The sequence below is a fragment of the Protopterus annectens genome, chromosome 12.part0 (assembly GCF_019279795.1).
Source record: "Protopterus annectens isolate FY-2018-M chromosome 12.part0, PAN1.0, whole genome shotgun sequence".
Classification (NCBI taxonomy): domain Eukaryota; kingdom Metazoa; phylum Chordata; order Ceratodontiformes; family Protopteridae; genus Protopterus; species Protopterus annectens.
The window spans coordinates 841,640,571-841,667,659 of NC_056746.1; the positions used below are offsets into that span (position 1 = coordinate 841,640,571).

Consider the following 27,089-nt stretch of genomic DNA (forward strand, 5'->3'; position numbering starts at 1 on the left):
ACCAGAACAAGGGATAGCCATTTACCCCCAGCCAGGCAGACATTAACAACGGATGCATCACATTATGCCTGGGGGGCCCACGTGGCAGGAAGATGTATTCAAAGCACATGGTCCACAAACCAAATGCATCTGCATATCAATCAAAAAGAGATGCTAGCTGTTGAGAATGCCCTGACAGCCTTCAAGGACCTACTTCATCCAGGACAACTACTGATAAAGACAGACAATACCATGGTCATGTGGTATTCAAACAAGCAGGGAGGCACTCATCCTTACCCGCTTTGCAGACTAGCCATGACTTTGTGGGACACAGCATTGACTTACCAAGTACATCTGCAGGCACAATTCCTGCCAGGAAAGATAAATACTCTGGCAGACGAACTAAGCAGAAACCTCATGGATCCCCACGAGTGGAAATTGGATCCACAAGTCTTCAGCATGATAACAAGGAAATGCCTCCTTTTGAGCCAGCCGCTACAGCTGATATAAAATTTTCATCTTGGAAAACAGCTCTGCTCCTAGCAATAACCTCTGCGAGACGAGTCTCAGAGCTACAGGCACTCATGGCTGTGGAACCTTTTATCCAGACAGGGTTTCTCTGAGGACAAACCCCACATTTATGCCTAAGGTAGTGTCCAGTGTGGCCCTTAACCAAACTATTCATCTACCTACTTTTTATCCAAACCCACAGAATAAGGGGGAGAGAATTCTGCATTCTTTGGACATACACAGACAGCTACGCTTCTACTTGAACAGAACCAAAGCTTTCAGAAAGACTGAGCAACTACTAGTGGCATATGCTGCAGGATCACAAGGGAAGGCTATCTCTAAGCAGACTATTTCAAAGTGGATAGGCCACTGCATTCGTTTCTGCTATTCACAACATGGCAAGCCAGTGCCTAAGGGCATTAGGCCACATTCAACCAGAGCAGCAGCCACTTCAGCAGCCTTCCTCAGAGGAGTACCAACCAAAGACATTTTAGTGGCTGCTATCTGGAGTTCAGTGCACACCTTTACAAAGCACTATCATTTACCACTCTACTCTAAATCCAGGGCAGGCTTTGCCACTGCAGTTTTGCAGGGCCTCATAGCCGCTCCTAATGCTATTTAGCTCCAGCCTCCCAACCATAGCTTTGGGATTCAACCCAAGTGTAATGACTGCAACAGTGAAACACGAAGAACATAGTACAGTTGTGTACACTTACCATAAATGTAGATATTTGAGTGTATTCACTGTTGCAGTCCAGGTTACCCACCCACCATCCCCCTTATCTTTGCTGGAACTTATCCGCACTTCTCTAATCTATACAACCTATGTGGTGTATTTGCTTGTAGATGAAGGTATATCATATATTTTGGTGCATGCTTATTTTATTGGCATATTTTTAGCCTACCCATTTGGGGGCACCTGACATCTGGGGCAAGAAAAACTGAAGAAAATGGCGTCAGCTGCATCTTTATACGCACTGACGTCAGGGAAGAGACGACAGCAACAGACGCCAGACCTAGACTTTGGAACTCAAGCCGACTGAGGGTAGCCTGCCAGCAGGATAACCCAAGTGTAATGACTGCAACAGTGAATCCACTTGAACATCTACATTTACGGTAAGTGTACACAACTGTACTTTTTACATTGATGTCTTGGACTAAGGTTTTACAGGTTTTTTATGAAAATTTGCCTTCCTTCGTTTGACTCTTTCTGCTTGGGATTGTTCCCCTTAGTGGGATATGCTGTGAAAGATACCCTAAAGTTAGAAAATATGAGGTGTGTTCACAGTAATGTTGGATTTTTGAAGGTATCGTTTACAACAAATCTGGATTTGCTTCTGTTTAGCTGATTCCTCTTTTGGAGTCTTACCGCTTTTGTGGGTGTTTTAATATGTGAAACCCTGCAACAGCACTTTCTACCTAAAGAAGAAATCTCCTCTGAAAGTTGAGGATTGAGAAGGTGGTCATAGTAAAGAACTGCAGGTTATATTTAGACAGTTCTCATACAACGGCTATTAGAGGTGTGGTGATCTCGGGTGCTAGCAGAGACTGTTGAATATCTGGCACTGGATACTGATGATGCATGTTGTCTGAAAAATTCCATGTTATGGATCTGATTTTAAGTGACATCCACAGAGTTTGAGTACTTTTCTAATGAAGCTTGGTAGTTTTAAAGGGAAGTTAAAATTGTTATTGAAGCGTGTAATACAGAATGCTTATACTTAGAAAAGGTGTTTGTGTAGTGCTGCCGTATGGTGCACTGCTTAAGCAATATTTTCTATAGACCATACTGATGCTGCAAATAAAATGACTTTACTGTGGATAAAATTTCTGCTCAATTTGAGTTTGTGTATGATTTATGCAAAATGGGTTGCAAGGTGATGCATTCTATGCAAAAAAGACAAAGTTAAAAACAACTGTCTCATAAGTGTTAAAATTTGTGTTCACTTTTCCAAATCTTTGCATGCTGAATAGAACATGAGTTAGTATGTTTGTCGTGTTACATGCACTTAATTTGTGTGTTTTATCTTTTAGGCTGTTTTGGAGTGAACGCATAATAACCAAAGCCAGAGAGTGGTTTCATAGAACTGTGAAAATTGACCAAGACCTGGGAGATGCCTGGGCCTACTTTTACAAATTTGAGCAGCAGCATGGAACAGAGGTAAGCCTAAATATTAAGCATACTTTTAAGACTAAGACCAGAAATATAACTTACAGACTTGTACTGCTGAACAAAAATGAAGTGTATCGTGCACAGGTGCATAGTTAAATCAGCAGAAAAAGATTGATGTCTGCTTCCACAGTATTTGCAGCAGTATGCAGCTTCCCCTCTCCCCATTTCGACATGTCATCTGCTGCTTTAAAGTTTGTTGTGTTTTTTTTTTTTTTCCCTGTGCTGTGAAATCTGGTTGCCCATTCTTTTTGTCTAACATCCTTTCAATGAAATAGTACTTTCTTTTCTTGTCTCTTGCAGCCTTCCTATTCAGATCAGTTCTTCAGTTTTCCTTAATATTGTAGGCCTATCGCATAATGTGTAGTGTAAACATTACTGCTGCAGTAGTATGTTATCATCTGGGAGATTTCCAGAGGTGGACTTTGCCCTTTTGGTCTGTCTTCCATACCTTTTACCGCAAGCATCCCCAGATACAAGATGGTCTCACAGCCCAGGAAGTCATTCAGCTAAAAGTGCACCATTTTCCATATCTTTTTTTGCCTCAAGAAACAATCTGCAGAAACTGACTAGAAAGAATCATGCAGTTCAACAAAAAGCTCCAGGTTTGGTGCAAGATATGGCTTCTAGTAATCTGCAGGAAAAGATAAATCAAATGTGCTAGAGATTATTAAAATGAAAATAAAAAAACACTGAAAAGGTATATTAACTCAAATAACAAAAAGCTGGAAAAAATGGAAGAAGCTTTAAACAGCTATTCAGATGAAGTGGTAAAACTGCAAAAATCAGAGGCTGAAATTAAGAGGAGGCTGGCTGAGTATGCGACTGCTCAAGAAGAATTGTTTAAAAAAATGGTAGAGTTTGAGGACAGATGAAGTAGAACAGGCTAAGAAGGAAATACAAAAGTTTCTCCATACAAAGTGAGCCATCAAACAGAAGGGGACTCTTGTTTCTCATCCTCTGTTAATAAAGCATATAGAGAGACTTTGCCAGTGAAACATTTTCCATTGCTTCAAAGGACAGTGCTTGATAGACAGAAAAAAGCACAGGAGTTTACTAAAAGAATCAGGAGAACCTTGCACTTGAACCAAAGTCTGGGTTTGGGAGATGAACAGGAAGAAGACCAGTAACATTAAAATTAGTGAGTAAATGTGAGACTGTAAAGCATCAATCACATTTGTGATGTATGTCTTTACAAGAAAAAATGGAAAGATTGGGCTTGTGTTGACTTTCTTAAACTTATGGGGGACTGAAACGCATACCCCCCACACACACCCCGTAATCACACTAATGTTTGGAAGGACACTGAAGGAAAGGAGGAAAAGTAGCGATAATGATTTTTGTTTGTAACAGTATTTAAAAGTGTACAGATTGTAATGTATGTGGAGTTGATATGTTCCCTCTTAATTTTGCATAGGGGAATTTCTTGATTAAGGCCTTTGGCTTAGTCTCATATTTTTTTGTGTGCATAAGGAAGTAAGAAATAATACACTGAATATATTGAAAATTTTTCCTTGGGCAAACAAATGTTCTGCGCAAGATGAGAGGTTTACAGAGCTGCACATTTGATGTTTGTATTTCCATGGAGACAAGCTGACTATAGGCGAAGCAGTAAAAGCCAGAGCACTTTTTTAAAGCTAAAGGTTAATGTTTTCTGAAAGCATATAAGCTGTTTTTCACATCTTGTCTTATCTTCATTTTCCTCCTAGAACAGACCACATTTAGTGCAAGTATGAGAATAGGCTGTAACATGCATCAAAGCATGGATACATTTAATGTTAGGTTAAGCTATGCCTGTGTGTGCAGCTGTCAGTTTGGGACAGTTATTCTTGCCAAGAGGCTTAAACTTCATTATTTGAAGGTGCACATAATTGTGTGTTTTAAGTTAATAGGTTATTAGGGTGTTCTGGGGGTGTTTTTTGAGGGTTTTCATTAAAAAAAACTCTTGTAAAATGTCACATATGTTCAAATGGAAATGACGAGAAAGAACTGTATGAGAGATCAATCTGCCAAACATTAGTAGGTGCATGTAACACAAAATCTGGAAATAAACACTTAAAACAATTATATTTGACACTCATATATTTAGGAAATCCTTCTATGTGGCCCATCTAATTACTAAAAGGTTCGCATCTAGAAATAGAGAGGTTATAGTGCCCCTCTACTCGTCACTCATCAGACCCATCATATTTGGGATGTACCTCACAAGACACTTCCAACAGCTGGAAAGACCACAAAAGTACCTCACCAAGAGGATTACTGGCCTTAAACATATGTCCTATGCAGCCCGACTGAAAAAACTCTGGCTGTACTCAGTGGCATATCGCTTACTCAGAGGTGATCTCTGCCTGACTTACAAAGACATGTCCAACTCAGAATTGATGGTCATGCTCCACCTAAAGAAACCCAAGTCACTGCGAGCCACGTGCTCTAGTGAGCTAAACCTCCCCACAGCAATAAATCGAACATGCTGGAGGGATAGATTCCTGTCACAGAAACTCCCCATGCTTTGGAACAAAATTCTAAACTACATTAGGCAGAGCCCCTCACTAATACTCTTCAAGAGAAACCTTGACAAGTGGATGGGTAACAGAAAATACACCCCTGGGATCACTTCATTGGCTCTGCTTGACAGAGGATCAGTTAATTAATCAATGGGGCGATGAAAGCCGACACGCTCTGGCTAGGCTTATAAATGCCCTCGAGCAGATAGCCTAGTACCTACCTATGAATCTATAAAAAAGCTGTCGTATATAATAGATGGGAATAATAATTTTTTATTATAATGGCTACACTAAACATATTTTGGAATGTGAATGGCCTGAAGTATAGACAAAAAGGCAAGAGTATTGAATTACATTAAGAAGTGCAGAGTGCAATTAGCAATTATACAAGAGAGACATTCTGAAAGAAGTGAGCATGTGAATGTGATAAAGAAAGGATTTCATGATGGAAATTCAGCAGAATATCAGGGACAGAGGAAAAGGTTATACATATACTAATTACTAGAACTAAACTGCTATTACAGAGCTTATGAAAATTTTGTGAAAAATCTGCTTTCGGCAGGGAATATTACTTATAAGTGGGACTGGAACTTGATTTTCACAAGTGATTTTGTATTTGGGGGACTTGGAAGGGGGAATATAACAAAAGGTTAGATTTCTGAAGAACTGTATGGAAGTAGACATGCATTCTGTAGTTGGAATTCTGACAGAATTTACATATTATTTCCTAAGGTACAATAAATAAGCTACACTAGACAGAAATTGTTTCACATGAACATGTGCATTTAATTGAAAGCTTCAAGATCATGCAATAATAACTAAGATAAAAACACAAGGTAATGAAGTAAAAATAAGACACTGGCATTTCCCCACCTACCCATTAAAAAGAGAGGAATTTAAGGAATGGTTAGTGGAATTTATTTGAGAATTGCCACGGTGGTACGGCGGTAGCGTTGTTACCTCACAGCAAGAGGTTCCCCCGTTCGATTCTCGGCTGGGCTTGGGAGTGCCTTCTGTGTGGAATCTGCATGTCCTCCCCGCGGTTGGCTAGCGTTCGAAAGACATGCGTGCGTAAATGGGCGTGCCTTCTTTGAAGGTTGGGCGTCGAGCTGGCACCTCGGCGTTTCGTAAAAATCTACTGCCAATCATTAGCGGACCAGAGTTCCGCCGTGGCGACCCCTTACCGGGAAAAAAACGAAAGACAAACAACAACTAGGGAAGATAGAAATTTCTTCAGAAGACATAGATACTGAGCAGGATAAAATTAAAGTGGACTTTAAATATAGGGTAGGAATAAAAGAAAACGGGATATGGTTAAGAAGTAACCAGAATTATTTATAGGGGCTGATAAAGGTAGTATTACAGAATAAGAGGAATCTCACAGTATGAGAGGCACAACTGCAGAGTGCTAAAGAGAAAACAAAGGAGTATCTGGATAATATGCAGGAGTTTAGAAAGACTGCTGTTAAGCAACTATTTTTTGATAACTACTGAGCAGAAAAAAACTCTTAGCACTATAACTTAGGCAACAGAAAGTAGAGGGGCTGGTTACCAAACTTAAGGAGCTTATAACAAGAAATATAACCAGAGATGCTGAAGTGGTATTAGAGATATTTCGGAAATTTTATGAAAATTTGTATAAAGCAGAGGATTGTGGAAATCAAGAAAAAGTACAAATGGAAATATTAATGGAAGACTTAACTATGCCAAGGTTAGAGGTAGATGAGGCTCAACAATTGACAGTTAAGATAGGAGGAGATGAGATAAAAATTATGACATATCAATCTACAGGGAATTCTTCTGGATTAGATGGCATTCCTGTAGAATGTTGGAAGCTAGGAGGGAAGAAAGTGATACAAGAACTGGAAGGTTTTGTTTAATGGTATTCTAAAAAGAGGTGAAGCACCAAAATCCTGGAAGAAAGCTGTCATGGCTGTAATACCTAAAGATGGTAAAGACCCATTAGACCCAGCTTCATTTAGGCCCTTTTCATTTGTTAACCATGATTATAGCTAAAAAAACGGCAAACATGTTGCCAAAAATGATAGATATGTATCAGTGTGGTTTTATGGAGGGAAGCAAACATTAGACATCATTAACAGAACAATGATGAGACAGAGGGAAGCAGAATACAGGAAGTATTGCTATTGTTGGTGGGTCTTAATGCAGAGAAGGCATTCAGTGGGGTAAGCTAGGATTTTATGAGTAGGGCAATGGAAGCATTTGCATTTTCTGGTACAATATTAAGGTTAATCAGGAGGATATTTGAGGGATTGGAGGCAAAGGTTGAAGTGGAAGTGTTTCTCTCTCATAAGTTGTATCTGAACAAAGGAACCAGGCAGGGGTGTCCACTTTCCTCTTTGCATTATATTTAGAGGCATTGGCAAAACATAAAAGACTTAAAAAGTCAAGGATGTGATTGGTACAGTAATCAAGAAAAGTTGACTTTATTTGCAGACAATATTATTTTGTACCTGTTAAAACCAGAAAAGGACATCACAGTGTTGTGGAACATCCTCAGATATTTTTCAAGTTTTTTTTTTTTTTTTTTTTTTTTTTGGGGGGGGGGGGGTTATAATTAATGCAGACCAAACAAAGGATATAACTGAAAACTGTGCATCTACACATGGATTGGTTCAGTAATGCCCATATTTATGGGGACACTATAAAATACCGTATTTAAGAATATGGGCTAAAAAGGATTCTGTTATGGCAGCTTAGGATATGTGGGAAGATGCTAAAAAGATAATACAAAAACCGAGAAACTAGAAGCTACTGTTTATGGATATAAGATACAAGCACTGAAAATGTTTTTAGTCCCTTTAGTTTTATATACAGGTCAGGTATACTTTTATCAACCAGATGAGAAGCCGTGGAAGTAATTAAAGAGATTAAGGGTTTTATCTGGGAGGGAAGAGGTCAAGGGGTTGATTCTTCCAATAGTATAAGGTAGTTTAGGATTCATTAATTTGACGGGATATTTTAGAACTACACAGTTAAGGCTGACATACATAACACAAGCAGAAAGCTAAGTAAAAAGGGATGAGCGGGGGGAGATTTAAGAAATAAGAGAATGGGATTTTGGATGCAGAGCTCTAAGCCATATAAAATATTATATTCGTAAAGTAGCAGAAAGTATTCACTAAGCAAAATTGAGAATGGAAAAGGAGATTCTGCCAATAGGGATGACTGCAGTTAGGTGTACAGAGAATAGGCAAGATGGGGCCACTATAGTGGAGAAGGTGACAGAATGGGAAGAGGCCAAGAGGACATTTGGACTGCAGGCTAGAGACCAATTTCCACATCAGGGACTGATGTCAGATTATTGGCAGAGAAAGAGACAAAAGCGACAGGGGAATCCTAAGTGACAGACCTGTTCTGGTAGAGTTTGTGTTTCTAGTTGAATTGAGAACAGAAGCCACTGAAAAAAAAAAGGATAACCAGTCGGATATGCATAATATTTCACAATGACTATAAGATTCAATCAGAGGATGTTAGAAATAACTGGGAAGAGAGACTGGAGACTGGATAAGCAATTCGCAAGAAAACAGTGTGAAAGACATGTGTATGTCTCCCAAATATGCAACAAAGTCTGAAAGATTTAGGATTTTTTCATGGAAGTGTTTGCATGGGTATTTTTATACTTCAAACTCCAAAGAATGTTTCCTCATGTAGATGTTGGAGATGTGATACAGAAGAAAGAGGTAACTAGGAACATATGATTTTGGGAATGCAATCAGCTGGCAGACTTTAAAAAAAGTACTCTAAGAAATATTGGGTGAGCAAATGGGTGTAACTAAGGAAATTATTATTTTTTTTTTTGAGCTGAGATGCAGGATCTGAATTGCTTAGCGATAGTAAGGCCTTGTTGAGTTTAATTCTGGTGGCTGCCAAAAAAAGGAATTATTATAAAATGGAAATCTGTTTAAACTGTCCTTGAAGTAGTGAATACTGTAACAGAGATAAAAGAACTGGAACTGGAATCTTTAGAAGAGGGTGAGAACAATACATGCGGAATGAAGTTGTGGAGGAGGAAGAGTGAGGTTTAAGGGAAGGCAGGAACTGAACAATTTATGTAATGTTGGATTGATTGTATAAAAGTGTATATGTAATGTAGTTATGAACATGTTAGCATGGTTTGTTTTCTTTCATATACATGTATCTTTGCCTGTGTCTTCTTTTTTTAAACACTTTAGTGAGTTATCTATTGAAAGTCATCTAGCTACTGGCCCCTTCTTTACACCTTTCAGAGAAAGATAAGTACCCAGTTTTTGAACTGTTTTCTTAAATCAATTAACAAGTAAAATGACTTATCTGAACAGTGATAAAACCCAAAACCGGTTTATGCTTTTTTTCCCTTCATTCCAGTATATATATATATATATATATATATATATATTCATCATCTAATGGTCCATATTCTCATATGGGCTCCTGAGATGCTTCAATAATTCAGTTAACAATGCATGATTATGTATTTAAGTATAATTTTCCAGATGTGTCTGTATTAATCATGAGGCATTAAGTTTTTTCCTTTAATACGTCTCCTCTTTGAAATCCCACCAAATAATGTTGCAAAAATGATTTGCATACAGCTGCAGCACTATCAAATCAAAATGAAAAATTTTTAATAGTGTCTCCAGTTCTAGTATTATTTACATCATTCACTAATGTTTTTCCTATAGTTTCCATAATAGCAGTCCAACAAAGACAAATTAAGTCTATCGAGAAAGTCTAACTGGATAATGCTGCAGGAGAAAAGCTCCGTTTACATGCAATGTGATACTAAGTTCCAGTCAAACAGAATAGTTACATTTCTATTTACATTTATATACAGGTAGTAGTTACATGTCTATTTACATTTATACACAAACAGTAGTTACATTTATACATGTACATTCTAAGATTTTACAGAGGTGGAAGTTACTAAAGAGAAAGGACATGTGCAACTTAGTGGATTGTACAGGCAGCAGTTATTTATAAAAATTGATCTGATGTTGTCAATTTTCATTTTATCCTTGACGTATGGGTTCAGTTCCAACATCGGAACCAACTCTTTACTACAGCTCACTGACCAAAAACTCTTGAGCTTCACATCTACCGATAATAACTGTTTCCCAATTACCTCAGATCTCATTCGCGGCTTTTCTTGACAAATGCATTCACCAGAGCTCTCAAGCTTAGTTTTGCTTTTTCAATAGTTTTTCCTTATATTTTTAAAGCTTTTTCTCTCTTTTGGTGTTTATGCTTTTCAGTGTTCCCTCTACCTGTTTAGTATCCCTTTCCGTACACTCCAGTGTATTCGCTGATAGCTTTCCTTCATACACTTCTGTGTATTCCGTAACTGTCATCATTGATAATTTCTTTCCCCATATTTTCTCCTATGTCACTGTAAAAAAAAAAAAAAAAAAAAGTCTGCCTTATAGGTTCATATGTTGGTACTAGGCTATCAGCCCTAGGGCCTACACAAGCCTAGCCATAACAATTCCCTGGCTATTTCTTCCCACACTATTTACTTCCCTGGAACCCGTCTAGCAGAGCGACTGACGTGATCCCCAGGGTGAATTTCCTTTCTCCCATCCAATCGTCAAGGTTCCTTTTGAAGAGGGCCAAAGAGGCACTCTGCTTGACATGTATGGGCAATCTATTCCAGAGTCTCTGGGTCAGGAACCTATCCCTCCAGCATGTTTTGTTTATTGTGATGACAAGGTTTAGATCCCTGGAGCGTGCGGCTCTGAGGAATTGGGATTTCTTTAAGTGTAGCATGTCCAACAGCTCTGGGTTTGACATGGCCTTGTATGTTAAGCAGAGATCGCCTCTGAGTAGACAATATGAGAGTATAGCTGGAGTTTTTTAAGGCAGTCAGAGTAGGGCATCTGCTTTAGGCCTGTGATTCTTTTAGTGAGATATTTCTGCAGCCTTTCCGGTTGTTGCAGATGTCTTGAGAGGTACATACCAAATGGGGCGTTGTATTCTATAATGGGTCTAATGAGGGTTGAGTACAGTGGGACAATGACCTCCTTTTTTCTGGATGAAAAGCCCTTAGTGATGAGGTGTGCCACATAGAAGGATTTCCTGATGGTTGTGGCAATGTGGTTGCCTTCTTTCTTTTCCGATTGAGAGTTTTGCCTCTCTCTCTTTCAAGCGAGTGGTGTATGTGTGCACGTCTGCATGTGTCTGCATCTGCGTTTGTGTCTGCATCTGCGTGTGTGTGTCTGCGTGTGTGTGTGTGTCTGTGTGCGTGTGTGCTTCCAGCCTCCTTTTTTACTGTGGCTACAAAGACTAGGGCCCCTTCTGGCTTTAAAAAATGCCAGACGTACAGCCATAAGATACCTCTTTCGGTCTTGTCTCTTTGTGTTTATTGTTTGGATCCTGTGCATTTACAGCATGATTGCGGTATTTGCCATGGTTTTCACCATAGGGCTGTCATTGAGCAGAGGAATAAGCTGATTTTGAAAGGCTTGATTCCATCCACCTTTGGAGAGGCCTTATCTGCTATAGACAAAGGCAAAACGGATATTTTTCCCCTTTTTCATCTTCATTGGAGAAGGACAAAAAGAGGACTTTGTTGGTGCCATCCTCTCTTTGGCACCGAAAGCTAAGAAGCATAGATCTTTGACTCCTAAAAGTTCCTTGGAGCTGAAGTATTCTGATTCTAGGATTTCTTTACCAGGAAAACCACCGGCTTCGACCACCATTTCCACATAGAAACCTTTGATGCTAATGTCTTCATCTCAAGATTTGCCTTCTGATTTTACATTGATACCAATTTATTTGGCACAGACTATGGATAAGGAGCAAAAGGAAACTCTGTCCAGGACTTGTTTCCATCTATTCACCCCTTTTTGGGTAAATTACCCTAGGTCTTTCACCCTGTCTGTTGTCAGTCAGTTCCACCAAAAGCCTCACAGAACTTGACATGGAGAGACTGGTGAATAATATTTTGTGGGCGAGAGGTTTCACAGCACTCCCTTTGGCTCCGGCCCCTATGGGCTCAAGAGCAGAGCCTTCATTCACTCCTCTAACTTCTCCTCCTCTGACCTCCTCGGAGGCTTCAGTGTTTACAGCTCCTAGTCGTCTGGTGCAAGTTGTGTTGGATTTCAGAGGTCTCTGTCTCTTTGGAGTGATTATTGCCTTGATTTCTTCAGTTACTTCAGAGCCGGAGACCTCCCAGGGCAGTATCTGTTCTGTTGGCTCCATGGGACAAGAGTCAACTCCAATTTATTTGGAGCCATCCCTGCACCTTGGAGCATTGGCATGATTCAGTTCAGCTCCAGCTTCTGTCTTGGGGGCTATTTCTTCCGAGTGGGGCATGACCTAGGTTCCAGGGCAGTCTATCTCAGTTCCAGGCTCCCTTCCCTCTTTTGGGGGGGTCAGCCTTTAAGGCATTGGAGAGGGCCTTGTATCTTACAGTGACTCAGTCGATCCCTTCCTCCTCGGAGCAGATAGCTTCCTCATGCCCAGTTATTTTACCTGTCTCTCCACTGGGGCAGCAAGTATTGCAACTTCAGGAATCTCAGATACAGGTTCTGTCATCTTTGAATACCTCCCCAGATTATCTCCCTGAGGAGGTTCCTCAGAAGAAGTGCAAGAGGAAGCAGTTAAATTCCCCACAGGAATCCATCACTGAAAACACTGATTTTGATGACGGGAAGGGTCCCCAAGGTCACCCCCTGAAGATGTCTCCTTTGGAGACATCCTAGAAATTTTGAAACAGAGGGGTGACTGGAAGTCCCAAAACCCTTCCTTAGAGGAATCAGTCTACCTGCAGGCTTTCGATACTCACCCATCTACCTCTTGGGTGACTGCACCCACTCATCCGGTTAATTTCTCAGCAGGAGTGGAAGGCTCTAAACCCTATTAACCCATCCCTAAGAGACCAGATAAAATTTAATCTGCTCCTCTAGATGAGCAATTCTGGGCTAAAGGTTTAGCGGTAGATGCCATGGTCATAGCAGCTGCCACAAAAAAAAGGAACTTGCTGAGGAGAGTTCATCTATCCGTCCATCCAACAGAGAGCCTCTGGCATGGATAGATTTGGGAAGCAAGTTTACACTTCATTGACCTTCACCTTAAGGTCTTTGAATTTCTTGGCACATTTTACCAGACATCAGAGGGATCTGATCAAGGAGTTGTCAGATACCTTGGCAGGAGCTGTCACTAAGGGAGTCCAAGAGAAGGTGGATTCCCAGTTGGCCAGCTTAGAGTCTCTGTCAAACTCGTCCATGAGGCTCATTGCACATGTAGCCAAAGGGACCACCAGAGCAGCGGGTTCAGCCATAGCCTTAAGGAGACATGCCTGGATGTGCCTATGTGACTTTGCAGAATCATTAAGTCTTCATTCGTCAATTTACCTTTTGACAGACTGTTTGGCCCAAAAGTAAGAGAAACTTTATCCAGGTGTGAGAAGGATGGTAAGAATATATTCTGCTGTGAATATATATTTTTCCATTCTCCAAAGATCCTTTTCTAGGAAATAGAGGAGCGGTGGAAAAATATGGTTCAAAAAATCGCAAAGGCCTTTCCAGGACACATGTGGAGGCAGTTCCCCCAGTGGCAGGGGGAGGGAACTACAGTGGAAAACGCCGCCCATGTGGCAGAGGTCAGGGCTTCAGGGACTCCTTCCTGGCTAAGCCCTTTCAACATTCCTAAAGGAGGCCTGATTCTCTTTTTCTGGAGGCAGTGACAGGATGCTTATCCTTGCACCAAAATGCTTGGCTGAACATAACAGATTCTTGGGTGCAACGGATCATATCCCAAGTTTATATCCTACCCTTTTCCCATCTCCTCCCTCAGGTACAAAAAAATCCCTGATGTTCTACCCAATCGGGGGGAACAAGCAGTTCTAGAAATTCAAAAACTGCTAGACAAGAGAGTCATCCAAGATATCCCACCAGACCAGAGAGGGTGCGGAATTTACTCAAGATTTTTTAGTGCCAATTTTGGAGACCAATTTTGGATCTCAATGTGTTGAGCAAATCAGTTCAACAAACAAAATTCTGTATGGTCCATTCTTCCAATTTTGGAAAAAGACGACTGGATGTGCTAGATAGATCTTCAGGATGCGTATTAACCACGTATAAATGGACAAGCGCTGCAGGAAGTTCCTCCACTTCCAGCTGGGAGCCAGTCAGTACCAATTCAGGGTGCTGCCCTTTGGTCTCACCACAGCCCCCCAGAGTGGTCACCAAGTGTATAGCAGTAGTAGCAGCTCACCTGAGAATCCAAGGATTCTGAGGGTTTCCGTATTTGGATGACTGGTTTATTACTGCTCCAACCAGGCATCGGTTGATATAGGCAAGGGATTACATGCTCAACATCTGTGCATACCTAGGAATAACTATGAATCACAAAAAATCTCAGCTGACTCTGACTTATAGTTTAGAGTTTATAGGTGCAGTGCTGAATATGACAACAGTCATTGCATCCCTTCCTCCAGTGAGACTTCAAAAAGTCATAACTCGGGTTCAGAAAATAATTCACAGCAAGAAGGTTACCCGCTCAGCTAGTTTTACAGGCCTTAGGTTCTATGGCAGCAACAGTAACAGTAGTCCCCCTAGCCAGGTACCACATGAGAATTCTACAGTGGCACCTAGCATCTCGGTAGTCTATACTATACCAAACTATGTTGCTCCAAATTCTAATCACCAAGCATTGCAGGAAGAATCTAGGTTGGTGGATTCACTCCAAAGAAATTCTCCTGGGCCGCCCCTTCGTCCTTCCAGAATTCAAGGCCATAGTGACCATGGATGAATATCAGATGGAATGGGGGGCATTTTCTGGGAAGACTGTCCAAGGCACTTGGTTCCCTACAGAGACCAACTTGCATATCAGTGTTCTGGAGCTTAGAGCAGTGCTTTTAGTGTTGCAGGCCCTTCAAATTGCTGTTCCTCCGGATACAGTTGCGATTCAAACAGACAATGTGTCAGTAGTTTGGTAAATCAACAAACAGGGAGGAACCAAATCTTGCCCCCTTTGTCGAGAAGCACTCAGAGTGTGTGGCAGTGGGTGATCTCTTCAAACCACTTTATGATAGCAAAGCACATTCCGGGGAGTTCCAGTGTGATAGCAGACAAACTGAGCAGATGTATTCTTCAGCCTCACGAGTGGTCTTCAATCCAAATGTGACAGAAGAGATTTTCATCAATGGGGCCAGCCTTGCTGTGACTGTTTGCCTCTCCCTAAACAAGTGCAGCAACTACTTTGCCCTGATTCCGCCTCCGGGAAAATCACCAGGAGATGCACTTCTCTATATTTGGCCCTCCAGACTCCTGTACGCCTTTTCTCTGATACCTCTTGTCCCAAAATTCTTACAGAAAGCGCTCTGGTTGAAAAGCAAAGTAATCCTCATTGCACCATTATGTCTTTGACAGATGTAATTCCCCTTTCTTTGGCCTTATCTAATTCAGTGCCTGTGGACTCTGGATCCAGTTCCAGACCTTCTGTCCCATCCAGACGGACTAGTTCACCCAGACATGCTGAACCTCAAGCTGACAACATGGTTCCTCCAGTTCCAATAGTGGCCAGACATCTTAACCTTTCTTCATCAGTATGCTAAATCCTCTTAGCTTCTCATAAACTTTCCACATGGAAACTTTATAATAGCAAATGGAAAAGATTTACCATTTGGGCACCCGAAAGGAATATTGATCCCTTTTACACTTCCATTGTTAATATTTTAGTGTCTATAGCCTATCTCTCCAATGCAGGAGCTTGCCCCTCTATAATCAGAATACAGCTAGAAACAATTCCAAATTTTCATGATAGTTTGGAAGAATGTTCCTTGGCTTCTCATAGACTCCAAGTCATTTTATAAGGGACACTTTTGCTGAGATCTCCTTTCAGAGATCCTACCCCTCCTTTGGACCTGTACATTCTCCCTTCACACCATCTGCAGACTGTGATCTGAAATACTTGTCATGGAAAACATTATTTTTGGTGAAAGTATCCTTTGCTAGAAGGATTTCAAAAATTCAGACTTTACCATGTAAACCACCTTACCTGATTTTTCATAAGGACAGGGTCTCTTTACGAACAAATCCCAACTTCATACCTAAAATAGTGTCAGGGTCTAACATCAGTCAGATGATTAATTTACTGGTATTCTTCCCAAACTTTTCAAACGGAGGGGAATACTCTTTGTATTTCCTAGATGATCACAGACAATTACGCTTCTATCTTGACACAATGAAAGACATTAGAAAATCTGACCATTTGTCTCCTTTTCAAGTGCTAGGTTTGGTAAACCAGTCAGCAAGGTGACCTTAGCCAGATGGCTCAAGGATTGTATTTCTTTTATCTGTTTTGTCCATTTTCATTTGTCCTCGACTCCCCTACCTCCATCCCCCAGCCTTTGAAGACTCTCTGGCAAAACGGATAACATACCTTTTTTCTTATGATAACCTTGAGACATAGCAGATATTCTTTTTGTTGAGGTTTCTTTGTCTGTCAAACTGTATCTAATCTGCAAACTCATTCTGAAGTAATTGGGCGACAGGCATTATGGGTAGAGGTGAAGCTCAAGAGGTTTTGGTCAATGCGAGCTGTAGTAACGGCTGAGTTGGTTCCGATGTCAGATGTCAAGGATAATTGAAAATGGACAACACAGGTGGAACACACTGGTGAGTACATAACTTTTTTTTTTTTTAGTCATCTTAGTAAGAGGTTGAGAATATTATGTTTAAGGAGAGTATTCGGTTAGTATTGTACCCTGTGGTGAGCATGTACGGGACCAGGATTGGTTAAGATGTTGTTTAAGCAGTGGTTTAAAACTACTGAGTTTGACAGAGAGTTTTATTTGCATGGGGATACTATTCCAGATTTTAGCAATGCATAGGGAGTAAAGCGAGTCTCTTACAACATTATCTGACTTGTTTGTAAGTAATAAGAATTTGTTACTAGAGTGGAGATCCCTTGCTGGAAAATAGGGTATTTGTAGTACAGGGCATTTTTCTGGATAATGACTGAGTTTGTGTGCTGTAGTCGCTTGTGAATATGTTAGACAGATGTGCAGTTCAAGCCAGTTTAATTGCTTTAAGCCAAGACAGTGATGGGTCCTATGAGGGAGACAGGTGGCAAATTTAGCTGTTTTATTGTAGCAGAAGGCAAGTTTGTTTCTTTGAATATTGTTTGTTTGTTGGGAACACAGGGAGTCGGCAATAAGGTGATGGCAAGAGTTTTCCTTGCAGTATCTGTAAGGGAACCATTGATCCTACCAAGGGAGCCTAGTTTCTAGTGTACTGTGTGCACTATATGGTGGTCATGTTTGAGATTATCTATTGTAATGCCTAGACGTTTACTGTGACTTACAGTTTCCGTGGCAGTATTATTTGCGGACTGTATGGTAAAAGATTGCTTTTGATTTTGGCAAATTTTTGAGGTGAAAAGTATTAACGCAGTTTTCTTGGGGTTGATTCTTTGACCCAAGTTTCTACAGAGGAGAAAGATTTTTGGGTAATGTCTTGGTGCATATTTATTGTTGAGGCCGCACATGTTAATGTTGAGTCATCTACATACTGAACTAAACTGGCATATGGTGAGTGAAGGTGTGTGGAGGCCATTAATAAATATATTAAATAGTAGAGGATACAGGATAGAGCCCTGAGGGGCACCTGTAGTAACTGGTGGAAAAAATGAGTAGGTGTCTTGCCATTGGCTTGTTGCCTTCCAGATAGATAACCAAGGACCCACAACAAGGGGTATTGTGAAAGTCTTATTGAGGAGCATCAAACAAGCAGTTGCTGGTGCGAGATAGTGTCAAATGCCTTTGACAAGTCTAAGAACATGGTGGACACAAGCAAACCATCAATTCTATGTTGGTTTATTATATTGTTAAAATGTAGTGGAGCAGCAATGGTACTGTGCTGGGGCCTAAAGCCATGTTGTGTTTCTGAGAGCAGGTTATTTGAGGTTATGTATTGCATCAGCTGTGTATGGATGCATTTCTATAGTATTTTGGAGGGGGGATCCATGTCCGTCTGTAGTTATTAAACTCTGTAGATGTGCCGCCTTTGTGCAGTGGTATGATGTAGGATTTTTTTCCACAGTGATGGGATGTATATTTCTGCCATGGACCTATTACTCAGTATGGATACAGGGAAGGCTATGACTTCTGTAGCTATTTGTAAGTAGTCTGATGGTGGTTGGTCTACAGCTGCAGAAATAGTTAAGTTTAAGGAGCAACTTCCTTATGAGTGAAGCAGGTACTGGACTAAAATTGAAGAGCTGTGGGTGGGTTTGATTGGATAGGGGTATTGTGAATGGGTCAGATGTGTTTGTGTGTAGGAGAGAGAATATTGATGGTATAAAGTATGAATTAAACTGTGTGGGGATAGTCTGTCGCATTGTTTGTTTTTGGAGAGGGACTAGTGGTCTTTGATGGATATTGTGTAAATTAAAATGCTTTTTCCAAAAATACTGTGTGTACAGTGAAAAGAAATGTGCAAGGCCAAACAGCAGTTTTTAAAATAATATGCTTGCTTTGCAAGAACATTTATGTTCAGCTTAGATATTAATAACATATAGCTGTGGGCAATACTGTAAATGCATCCTGTTATAGAAAAAAAAGAAGTTGACTTTTTTGGCTTTCAGATACAGAAATAAATAAATAATATGCAGGCAGGTCAAGTGACGCAAAGATGATGTGGAGAGACTTTTGTGAAGTCTTCAGATACAGCGCGAACCAAAAAAGGGCATGAAATAACCATGGACTTTTTCATTACACAGAAAGAAACCAGAAGAACAAATCACAAGGACATTTAAAATAACATTGGTTGAAAAGAGTATATAAACTGGGCAGTGTGTTTCATTCGGTGGTGACGTCTTAGACTGTGTGCCTTAGTCTATTCATCTGTCTAGCTGTGTTATAATAAAATTGAAATTGCTCTGACAGAGTTAGCTGTTTGGCAAGAATTTGTTCTGAGACAAATAAAGAATAACAGATACAGTAATACGGAGTTTGGTCTACTTTTGGACATTTTCTTCAGTGACATTTCTTCAGAGGCAAAATAAAGACCTCTGCTTAACATTTCTTCAGAAAAGAAAGAGATATATTTTTTCAGTGGCGAGCCTTGGCCAGTGACTGTGACCATATATCTGTTAGAGGGATTCCTTCTACTTACTACGTTAGTTCAACAGACTTGACAGTTCCAGTGCTTTAACAGAAAAACAGTTCCAGTACTTCATTGGTGGACACAGAGCACTGCCGTGGAAGCTGTCCTGCGTCGGACCACCTACAATTCATCTGTAGAGAAACACCGTCCTTTTCCAGATTGACTTCAGCCTGATCACCTGCTTGTCTTCTGCATAAATTACGGTACTTTCTTCACAGTTATAACATGGATGCAATTACACAGAGTTAATTTTAGTGCCCACATATTGTATATATAAATTTACATGGTTTAAACCTTCTGTGTCAGACATAAAATGTAAATCTGAAATGTTTGATGTCCACACATTAGATAACAATTGTGTTTGTAAATGTATAAATGCCTATAATCCATACACAAAATGTACAGCAATTCATAAAGACTGTTTTTTATGTGGAAGTAACTTTCCTAATTTCTGTCTATTTTGTCACAGGAGTCTAGTATGTAAGCCATACCATAAGATATATCCTATTCTGATAAACAATCTGTTTCATTCTAGCGTTGTTAGTTCTTCCCATATACAACAGTTAAATGTACCTTCTGCAGTCACCTAAATCTCATACAGTACAATTTAATGTAATAGACTACATAAAAATGTTATTTATAGTAAATATTGCAAATGCACAAACACAAAAAGTTCTAACATAGTACAGTGTGCTATCAGTATTAACCTTTTAAAGAAAAGGTTTTCACAGCTTTTCAAAATTTCCCTAGAGACATTAGTAGGGGACAGTAATGCCATTTAGAGAAACAGACTCAGCATAGCATTCAGAGTTTACATAATGACATTTCTGGTTTAACGTAACAATCAGAGCCCAACAAAATTTACTAAGGGCACAAACTACATAGGTTAATCTGACAAGACAGTTAGAAAAAGCCCAGCAAGGTTTACATTGGGCAGGGTTCAGCAGAAATGACAGTTATTTCTCCTGCTGATATATCTCAATAGTCTTGTTTATTACAAACTCTGCCTCAGTGGCAAGACAAAAAAAAAATTGTTTCAATATGTTGGCATTTAAACAATGGTTGACATACACTGTGTGGTCTATTTCAAATAATGCTTTATTTAATTTTTTTTTGCATTTACACATGCCTGTTTGGGTCAGAAGGGGAAAGGGGAATCAACAGTGTTGGCAAACCCCTAAAACATGCTCTAGTATGAGAGTTATAAACCTTCATTCCCAAAATGATTTGCAGGGAAAGTTTAGTATTGTCAAAATCAAAGCACACAAAAAAAAAATACAGGAAAGGCTACAGTAAATGCTTTGGCAAATGCCAAAGCAAAGCAAGCAGCTAAAACAGTGTCTAGACTCGCGTAACTGTTTTACAGACAGCCTAAATAGCATGAAAAAAAATAAATAAATAATGTTTTGGTCAGGCAAAATGTTATGTTAAAGCAATTCCGTCAGGCAGCTAATGACAGTCTGCAAAATGCATATGCAGCTTTAAAATCAGTTTCTGCCTAACAGACAGATACAGACTCGGAGATTAAGCCAGAGTGCTAGACTGTTTAAAAAAGTATGCAGTCTTGCAGATGCACATTCCAAATGTACACTAACAGCTTGTAAACTACATGGTGAAAGGAAGGGGATGGAATACATGGTCTGATGAAAAAGTGCACAGTGTTGCAGATGCACATAGGAGCTTGCAGACTACATGGTGAAAGGAGGATGTAATACATGGTCTGATAAAAAAACAAACGGGAGGAACACGAGCAGCTTCTGCTCCACCAGGGTTACAGACAGATACACAACCAAGTTCAGAAAAACAGGTGATATGTTTTACTTGTAAGAAAATAGGTCACATTATAATAGTGCTTCTTCAAACCCAAAAATAGGGAAAGAAATCAAGATAAAAAAATACATTAAGGGACAAATCAGTCACATGAACAAACACAGAGGGATACATAAAAAATAAAGTATACCCTATAAAATACCAGATCATGGCAGGCAATAGGCATTAAAGCAATAAATTAACAAAATACAGGTTATCAGTTGGCAGCAAAGTACAGGGATCTTTTAAAGCAATGAAAGGCAATGTTAGTATACAAAACTCAATGTTAATTAATTAAACAAAGGGGACTTTACTGGTTTGATAAGCCAGGATGGATTCAGAATAAACACCCAAATAACCTACAGCCATATAGACATAAAGTTAAAGTTAATACAGATACAATGTAAAGTTAAAGTTAATACAAGTAAACAATGCAATTAAATGTTGGGTATGCAAGTCCACATCTGCGTCTGGAAATGGAGTAACATTTAAGGCAGTACCTATGACAAATCCTAAATGACAAAAGGTTCTATAGTAACAAGAGAGGGTCAAACCCCCCCCCCCACATTAAAAGTACAGTATGCTCCAACGGCAGCTTATGCATGCAGCAAACAGGATCAGTATTGGTAGAAAACAGTGACTGTAATGTCATAGTTTCAAAAGAATGTATTACATAAAATGGAACAGCAAACAGTCTTATAAACAAACTAGTACAGCAAAAACATCATTAGTCAAACTGGAGTAACTGCCATCCGGGTAGTAATACACAGCAATACATACAGGTAGTAAAGTACCGAGTCATTACAAGTAGCATTTTTCAGCTAATAAAAATCCAAGCAAAAGCAGCACACCATGTTGGTTCATAAAAATCAGTGTAAGTTAATAACAATCAAACAGTATCAGTGCAGTAACAGTCTGTTAACAGTCTTAAAAAGTTTAAATTTGTTTCTATAATAGCAATCTATGAACAAGACAAGGCAATCTAAAACAGTTACAAAGAAAAAATAGGAAGAGATGCTCAGATGTAATAAATCATGAGAACAGGGACATCATGATTGGATACTTGATTTCAGTATATTTTGGACACACAAAATTTGTTTGCAAAGGCATGTGACAAGTCAAATTGTTGGGTTTTTAGCCACATTTCTTACAGAGGGAAAAATGCCAATGCATGCAGTCCCTGTAGAGGTTACACATACATGTTTTATGTTTAAAAAATCTTATGAAAGTAGAATTGTAAAACAATCAGCCATAAAAACATTTACAGTTGATTAATAATAGAAAAAGGGATACTCTGTTTTCAAAAGAACTATTGACATGTAAAAAAGCTTGAGTATAAAATAAAAACAGCATGGGAGTTAACACATAATACTTATTTTAAGGAAGAGATGAAAGAAAAAAAAATCTGTTACATAGAGTATACAGTTCCAATAATGAGAATTACTCACACACAGACCTCTCAACCGTCCCGAATAACTCGGTTTTTACCGAGTTTTGGGGTCCCAATAATGGGATGCCACGATTCCCGAGTGGCACCCCATTATTTCCGATTTTTCGGATCTATTTTTAAAATTTTCGCGCTTTTGGAGGTGACGTAATCACGTGCGCGATGACGTCAGCTCCATCAGCATTCCGCGCATCTGTTTGAACAGGACTGCCGTTTCTATCAAAGATTTATCCATGCTCACGTCTAAAATTTACTTCTGCCGGTCAGGCAGAACACAGGATTTACTTTACTTTCTGCCATTCGGGCAGAGGACTGCCAGAGCAGTGCTATTTTTCACTTTACATGCACTTGTCGGTTTGTAGATTTTGAAGCATTTCACCTAACTGAGCTTCAATAATTTCATGCTTTTGCATTTGTTAAAGTGAATGAATGTGTGCATCACTGACATCAGCAGACAAGAGAAAGGGTTATGTCGGAAGTAACATAAAACAGTAAGTAACTCTTTTTTCTACACTCCTGTTTTGGGAGTTATTTCATAGCAGGCATAGTCGTACAGTAATACATTCCACGAACTACTTTCAAAAATGCGATTACTGTCAAAGCAACTGGAAGCAGTTAGTTTATATATAAACAACAATGTACAAAATAATATTGTGGTTTGTATCAAAACTGATGCTAGAGGAATAAATGCGGTACACAATAACATTTGCCTGAAATGTCTTACTAACATTAAGTAAACTATATTATTTAATGTTTAAACATACGACGTGGCATGCATGAGATTTAACTCACATCATTTCCACAATTCTTAGCAGATTTAAGGGAACATGTCTATTCTCAAATAAGTTTCACTAGAAAACAAGAAAAATTAGTTTTTTAATTCATAACTTCTTGTGAAAAAGTCCAAAAAATGTAATGCTGAATAACAAAAAAACCAAAAAAAAAACAACGTGCAGCTGTATCAGAAAGCATTCTATGCCTGTAATTTCAGCTTTGAAACCTGTGATACAGTAGCCTTCAAAAGCCTGATTGCCATAGCCTCAAGCTGATATTTTCACCTTTCCACATGCATATCAAGATTACTTGTAAATGAAATTAATGACTGTGTTCTTGTGGCTGTATGGGGAAGCTTATTCCACAGTCTTGGAAGGTGATGTGTATTGTGTCTATTCCTTTCTCTGCTACTGCACTTATGGGTTGACTGAAATCATCCAATGGGCTCAGTGTTCTACCCCAGTTAATTAATATTATAAATAAATGCTTAATATAAAGTCTCTTTATCGGGTGTTGGTTTCTCAGCAGTGCATTCCAGCCATAGACTTTCTGACAGAACCAGATCAGACATTTCCTTAGAGAACAAGAAGCGGTCACCTATTAATAACTGAAAGAAGCAGAAGAAAGTGATAACCTCTGAAGGTCCTTTGAATAAATTAATTTCTCTGTCCATTTGATATTTCCAGGAATCATGGTCCTTTTCAAGTTCTTTCATCTGACTTCTTCAAAGTGTACAAAATATAGCATTGTATTCAATAGTGAATCAGACCAATAAGTTATAAAGTGATGCAATGACTTTCTTGTAATGACTAAGCATATGCCTTTTAGATGGGTACAGAATATGTTTTTCTGATGTTGATGAACTCACACTGGTCAGTGTTTAAATATGTAGCAATTCACCTAATTTGAATGATAGGTTAGTTCCTACATTCTTTCAAGTTACTGAAGAACAGGAAATTAGCTCTCTAAGTTACGTTTTACAGACAGCAGTAGTGAGCATATTATTAATGGTTATTTGGTCTGGAAGTTAAAATAATACCTTTGTCAGACTGCACAAGTACTATATTGTATGATGTGCCAGATGTCCTTCATGGATGCATCTGCAGTCATAACAACTGGGTTGTCCTGTCGTCAGGCAGCCCTTCAGTCGGCCGGATTCCAAAGTCCGGGTCCGGCTTCGGCTGATGTCGCACTTCACCCGACGTCATCTCTGTTGGTCTTCGGGTATAAAGGCATCAGCCGACGCCATTTTCCCCAGTCTTTCTTGCCGTGGCGCCAAGCAGAAGCTGTTCGCAAGTGCCGGTCGGTCGGATCCAGAGATTACTTCTACCGAATACTACTTCGAAGACTTCTAAAGCTAAGTACCCCGTTGGGGACTCTTTCTTGCCTCAGCCGATGTCAGAAAAAGTTAATTGTTTAACCTGTGGGAAACAAATACCTCATAAAGATTTCCACTCTTATTGTCTGCCTTGTTTAGGCCCAGCCCACGACGTAGCAGCCTGTTCGGCCTGTGCTTCTTTCAACCGACGAACGCTTAGGCGCCGGTCGGAGTTTGCTGAACAGTTTTTCGGTTCTGATTTTGCGTACATTATGCCGTCGGATCCTCCGACTACCCAATCTGCCAAGAAACGCAAAGATAAAGACCGACACTCGCGGTCCGCGGTTTCGGCCGAAACCATGGTTAAGCAAACATGAGTGTCTCGGTTTCGGCCGAAACCGAGAAAACTGATCAAAGTACAGCTGAATCTATCTCTACAACTGAGGCCCCTGCTACCACTCTTGAATCGGCCTCAGAAATTTTATCCACTACGGTGGTTGCCACTGACTTATCAGACACCATTCCCTTGGATGTCTCTACCCCAGCACGTGGTGCTGCTAGGCCTCCAGCAGCCATGTCCATTGCCTTCGCCAGGGCTAAAGCAGCCAAGACTACTAAAACAGTGCCTGTTAAACCCCCTACAACCAGGCCCTCCTCTAGTTCTCAAATGCTTACTCTGGCAGAAGATTTAATTTCACTAATTAGAGGATCTCAATCTCACCCAGACAGGGCCTCTCAGCCCCCAGAGAAGAGACCTAGGGCAGAGCCCCCTGAGCCAGTGTCCTCTGATGATTCTGCCGATGAATCAGACATAACTGACCAGCCAGAGGCTCCTTTCTCCAATTTTGAAGACTCTGATGCTGAAGAATCCATTCCAGCTGCTTCCCCACCAGAAGAATTCTCCTTTGGGGAAACCTTACATGCCATGCGAGAGCAGTTCCAATGGCAGCAACAGGATTTTTCAGACTCCAGAAAAAGACTTAGGACCTTTCTGCACCTTCCACAGCACAGGCCCTTAGCTATACCTCCTGTTCTCTCTGTGGTGGATGATGCTTTCAATGATGTCTGCTCCGCACCAGATTCTTTACCTCCAGCCCCTGCCAAACCAGACAGATTTTACAGGGTGCCAGACACTCATCACCACCTTTATAAGGCCCCACTTGCAGACCCCGAAACTATATCCCAGGGTCCCAAGGCAGTAGCCGCGACCATAGCTAAAAACCCTATTCCTTCTGAAAGGGAAGCAAGGTCATTAGACAGATGGGGTCTACACTTCAGCTACTCTCTCAGCTAGAGCTTTAAACTGTCAGTTTCACATGATACAATACCAAGAGTTTATGCTTGATCAGTTAACTAAAAAGCTAACCACTGATGAATCTCTTGATAAGAAATATGTATTAGAAATGGTAAATAACATACAACAGGTTAGTAACCATTCCTTAAAATGTGGCTAGGATGCACTGGAGGCTTCATTTAGATCAGCCATGACTGGCACAGTGATAAGAAGGCATGCATGGCTAAAGGAGCAAGCTTTACCGGATCATGTTAAAGCTAAGTTGCTAGATGCTCCTATGGATAAGACAAGTTTGTTTGGTACACCTGCCCAGCAGGTTATGAAGAAAATGGAAGAAAAGGCAAAATCTGTTCAAACGGTTAAAGATTTCTTGCAGGTTCAACCCCAAGGTTTAGCAGGAACTGGCCTGCCAAAATTGGTCCTTTCCTGACTCCACAAGATCTCAAAGGGGCAGGAATAGACGTTCCAGAGGCAGAAACCAATCCAGAGGAGGTGCCTACAGAGGACGACAGTGGCAAGGTAACAACAGAGGCACAGACACAACCACTGCCACTACATCAACACAACCACAGTGACTTAACCCTAAATCCGCCTACCAGGGAACAAATAGCAGCTCCTCTAGGCGGAAAGTTAACCTTATTTTCAAAGAACTGGCACTATATAACAAAAGACAAGTGGATTTTACAAACCATAGATCAAGGTTACCGGTTCCACTTCCACACTTTACCAGTCAAAAGAGGAATGCCAAATCTACCTCCAAATCAAAAACAGAGGCTCTACAACAGATAATGCAGTTAGCAAACATGAGAGCTGTGGAAAGAGTGCCAACAGCAGAGCAAGGAAAGGGTTCTACTCCAGACTATTCCTAGTTCCAAGAAAGGAAAAAGTTGGAGACCAATTCTCGACCTGTCCACCTTAAATACATACATCATTGTCCCAAAATTCAAAATGCTGACCCTACAGCAACTTCTTCCCATGCTGGGCAAGGAGTGTTGGCTGGTAACTCTAGATCTCAAGGAGGCATACCTGCACGTCCCCATTCGACCAATCTGCAGAAGATACCTCAGATTTCTTGCAGGATCAGAGCACTATCAATTCTCAGCATTGCCCTTTGGCTTATCTACTGCCCAGAGTATTCACAAAATGCCTGGCATCAGTAATCGCCATTGCAGA

General features: G+C 40.1%; 1 protein-coding gene across 1 annotated transcript in view; it reads left to right on the top strand.

Moving 5' to 3' along the window:
- The window catches only part of PRPF6 (pre-mRNA processing factor 6), a gene marked incomplete in the record, with an annotated part of 1,570,595 nt that overhangs the window by 1,428,752 nt on the left and 114,754 nt on the right, over positions 1-27,089 (top strand). Inside the window, 1 exon segment of the mRNA XM_044089883.1 lies at positions 2,524-2,650. Within this exon segment, the coding sequence (XP_043945818.1) occupies positions 2,524-2,650 (127 nt within the window).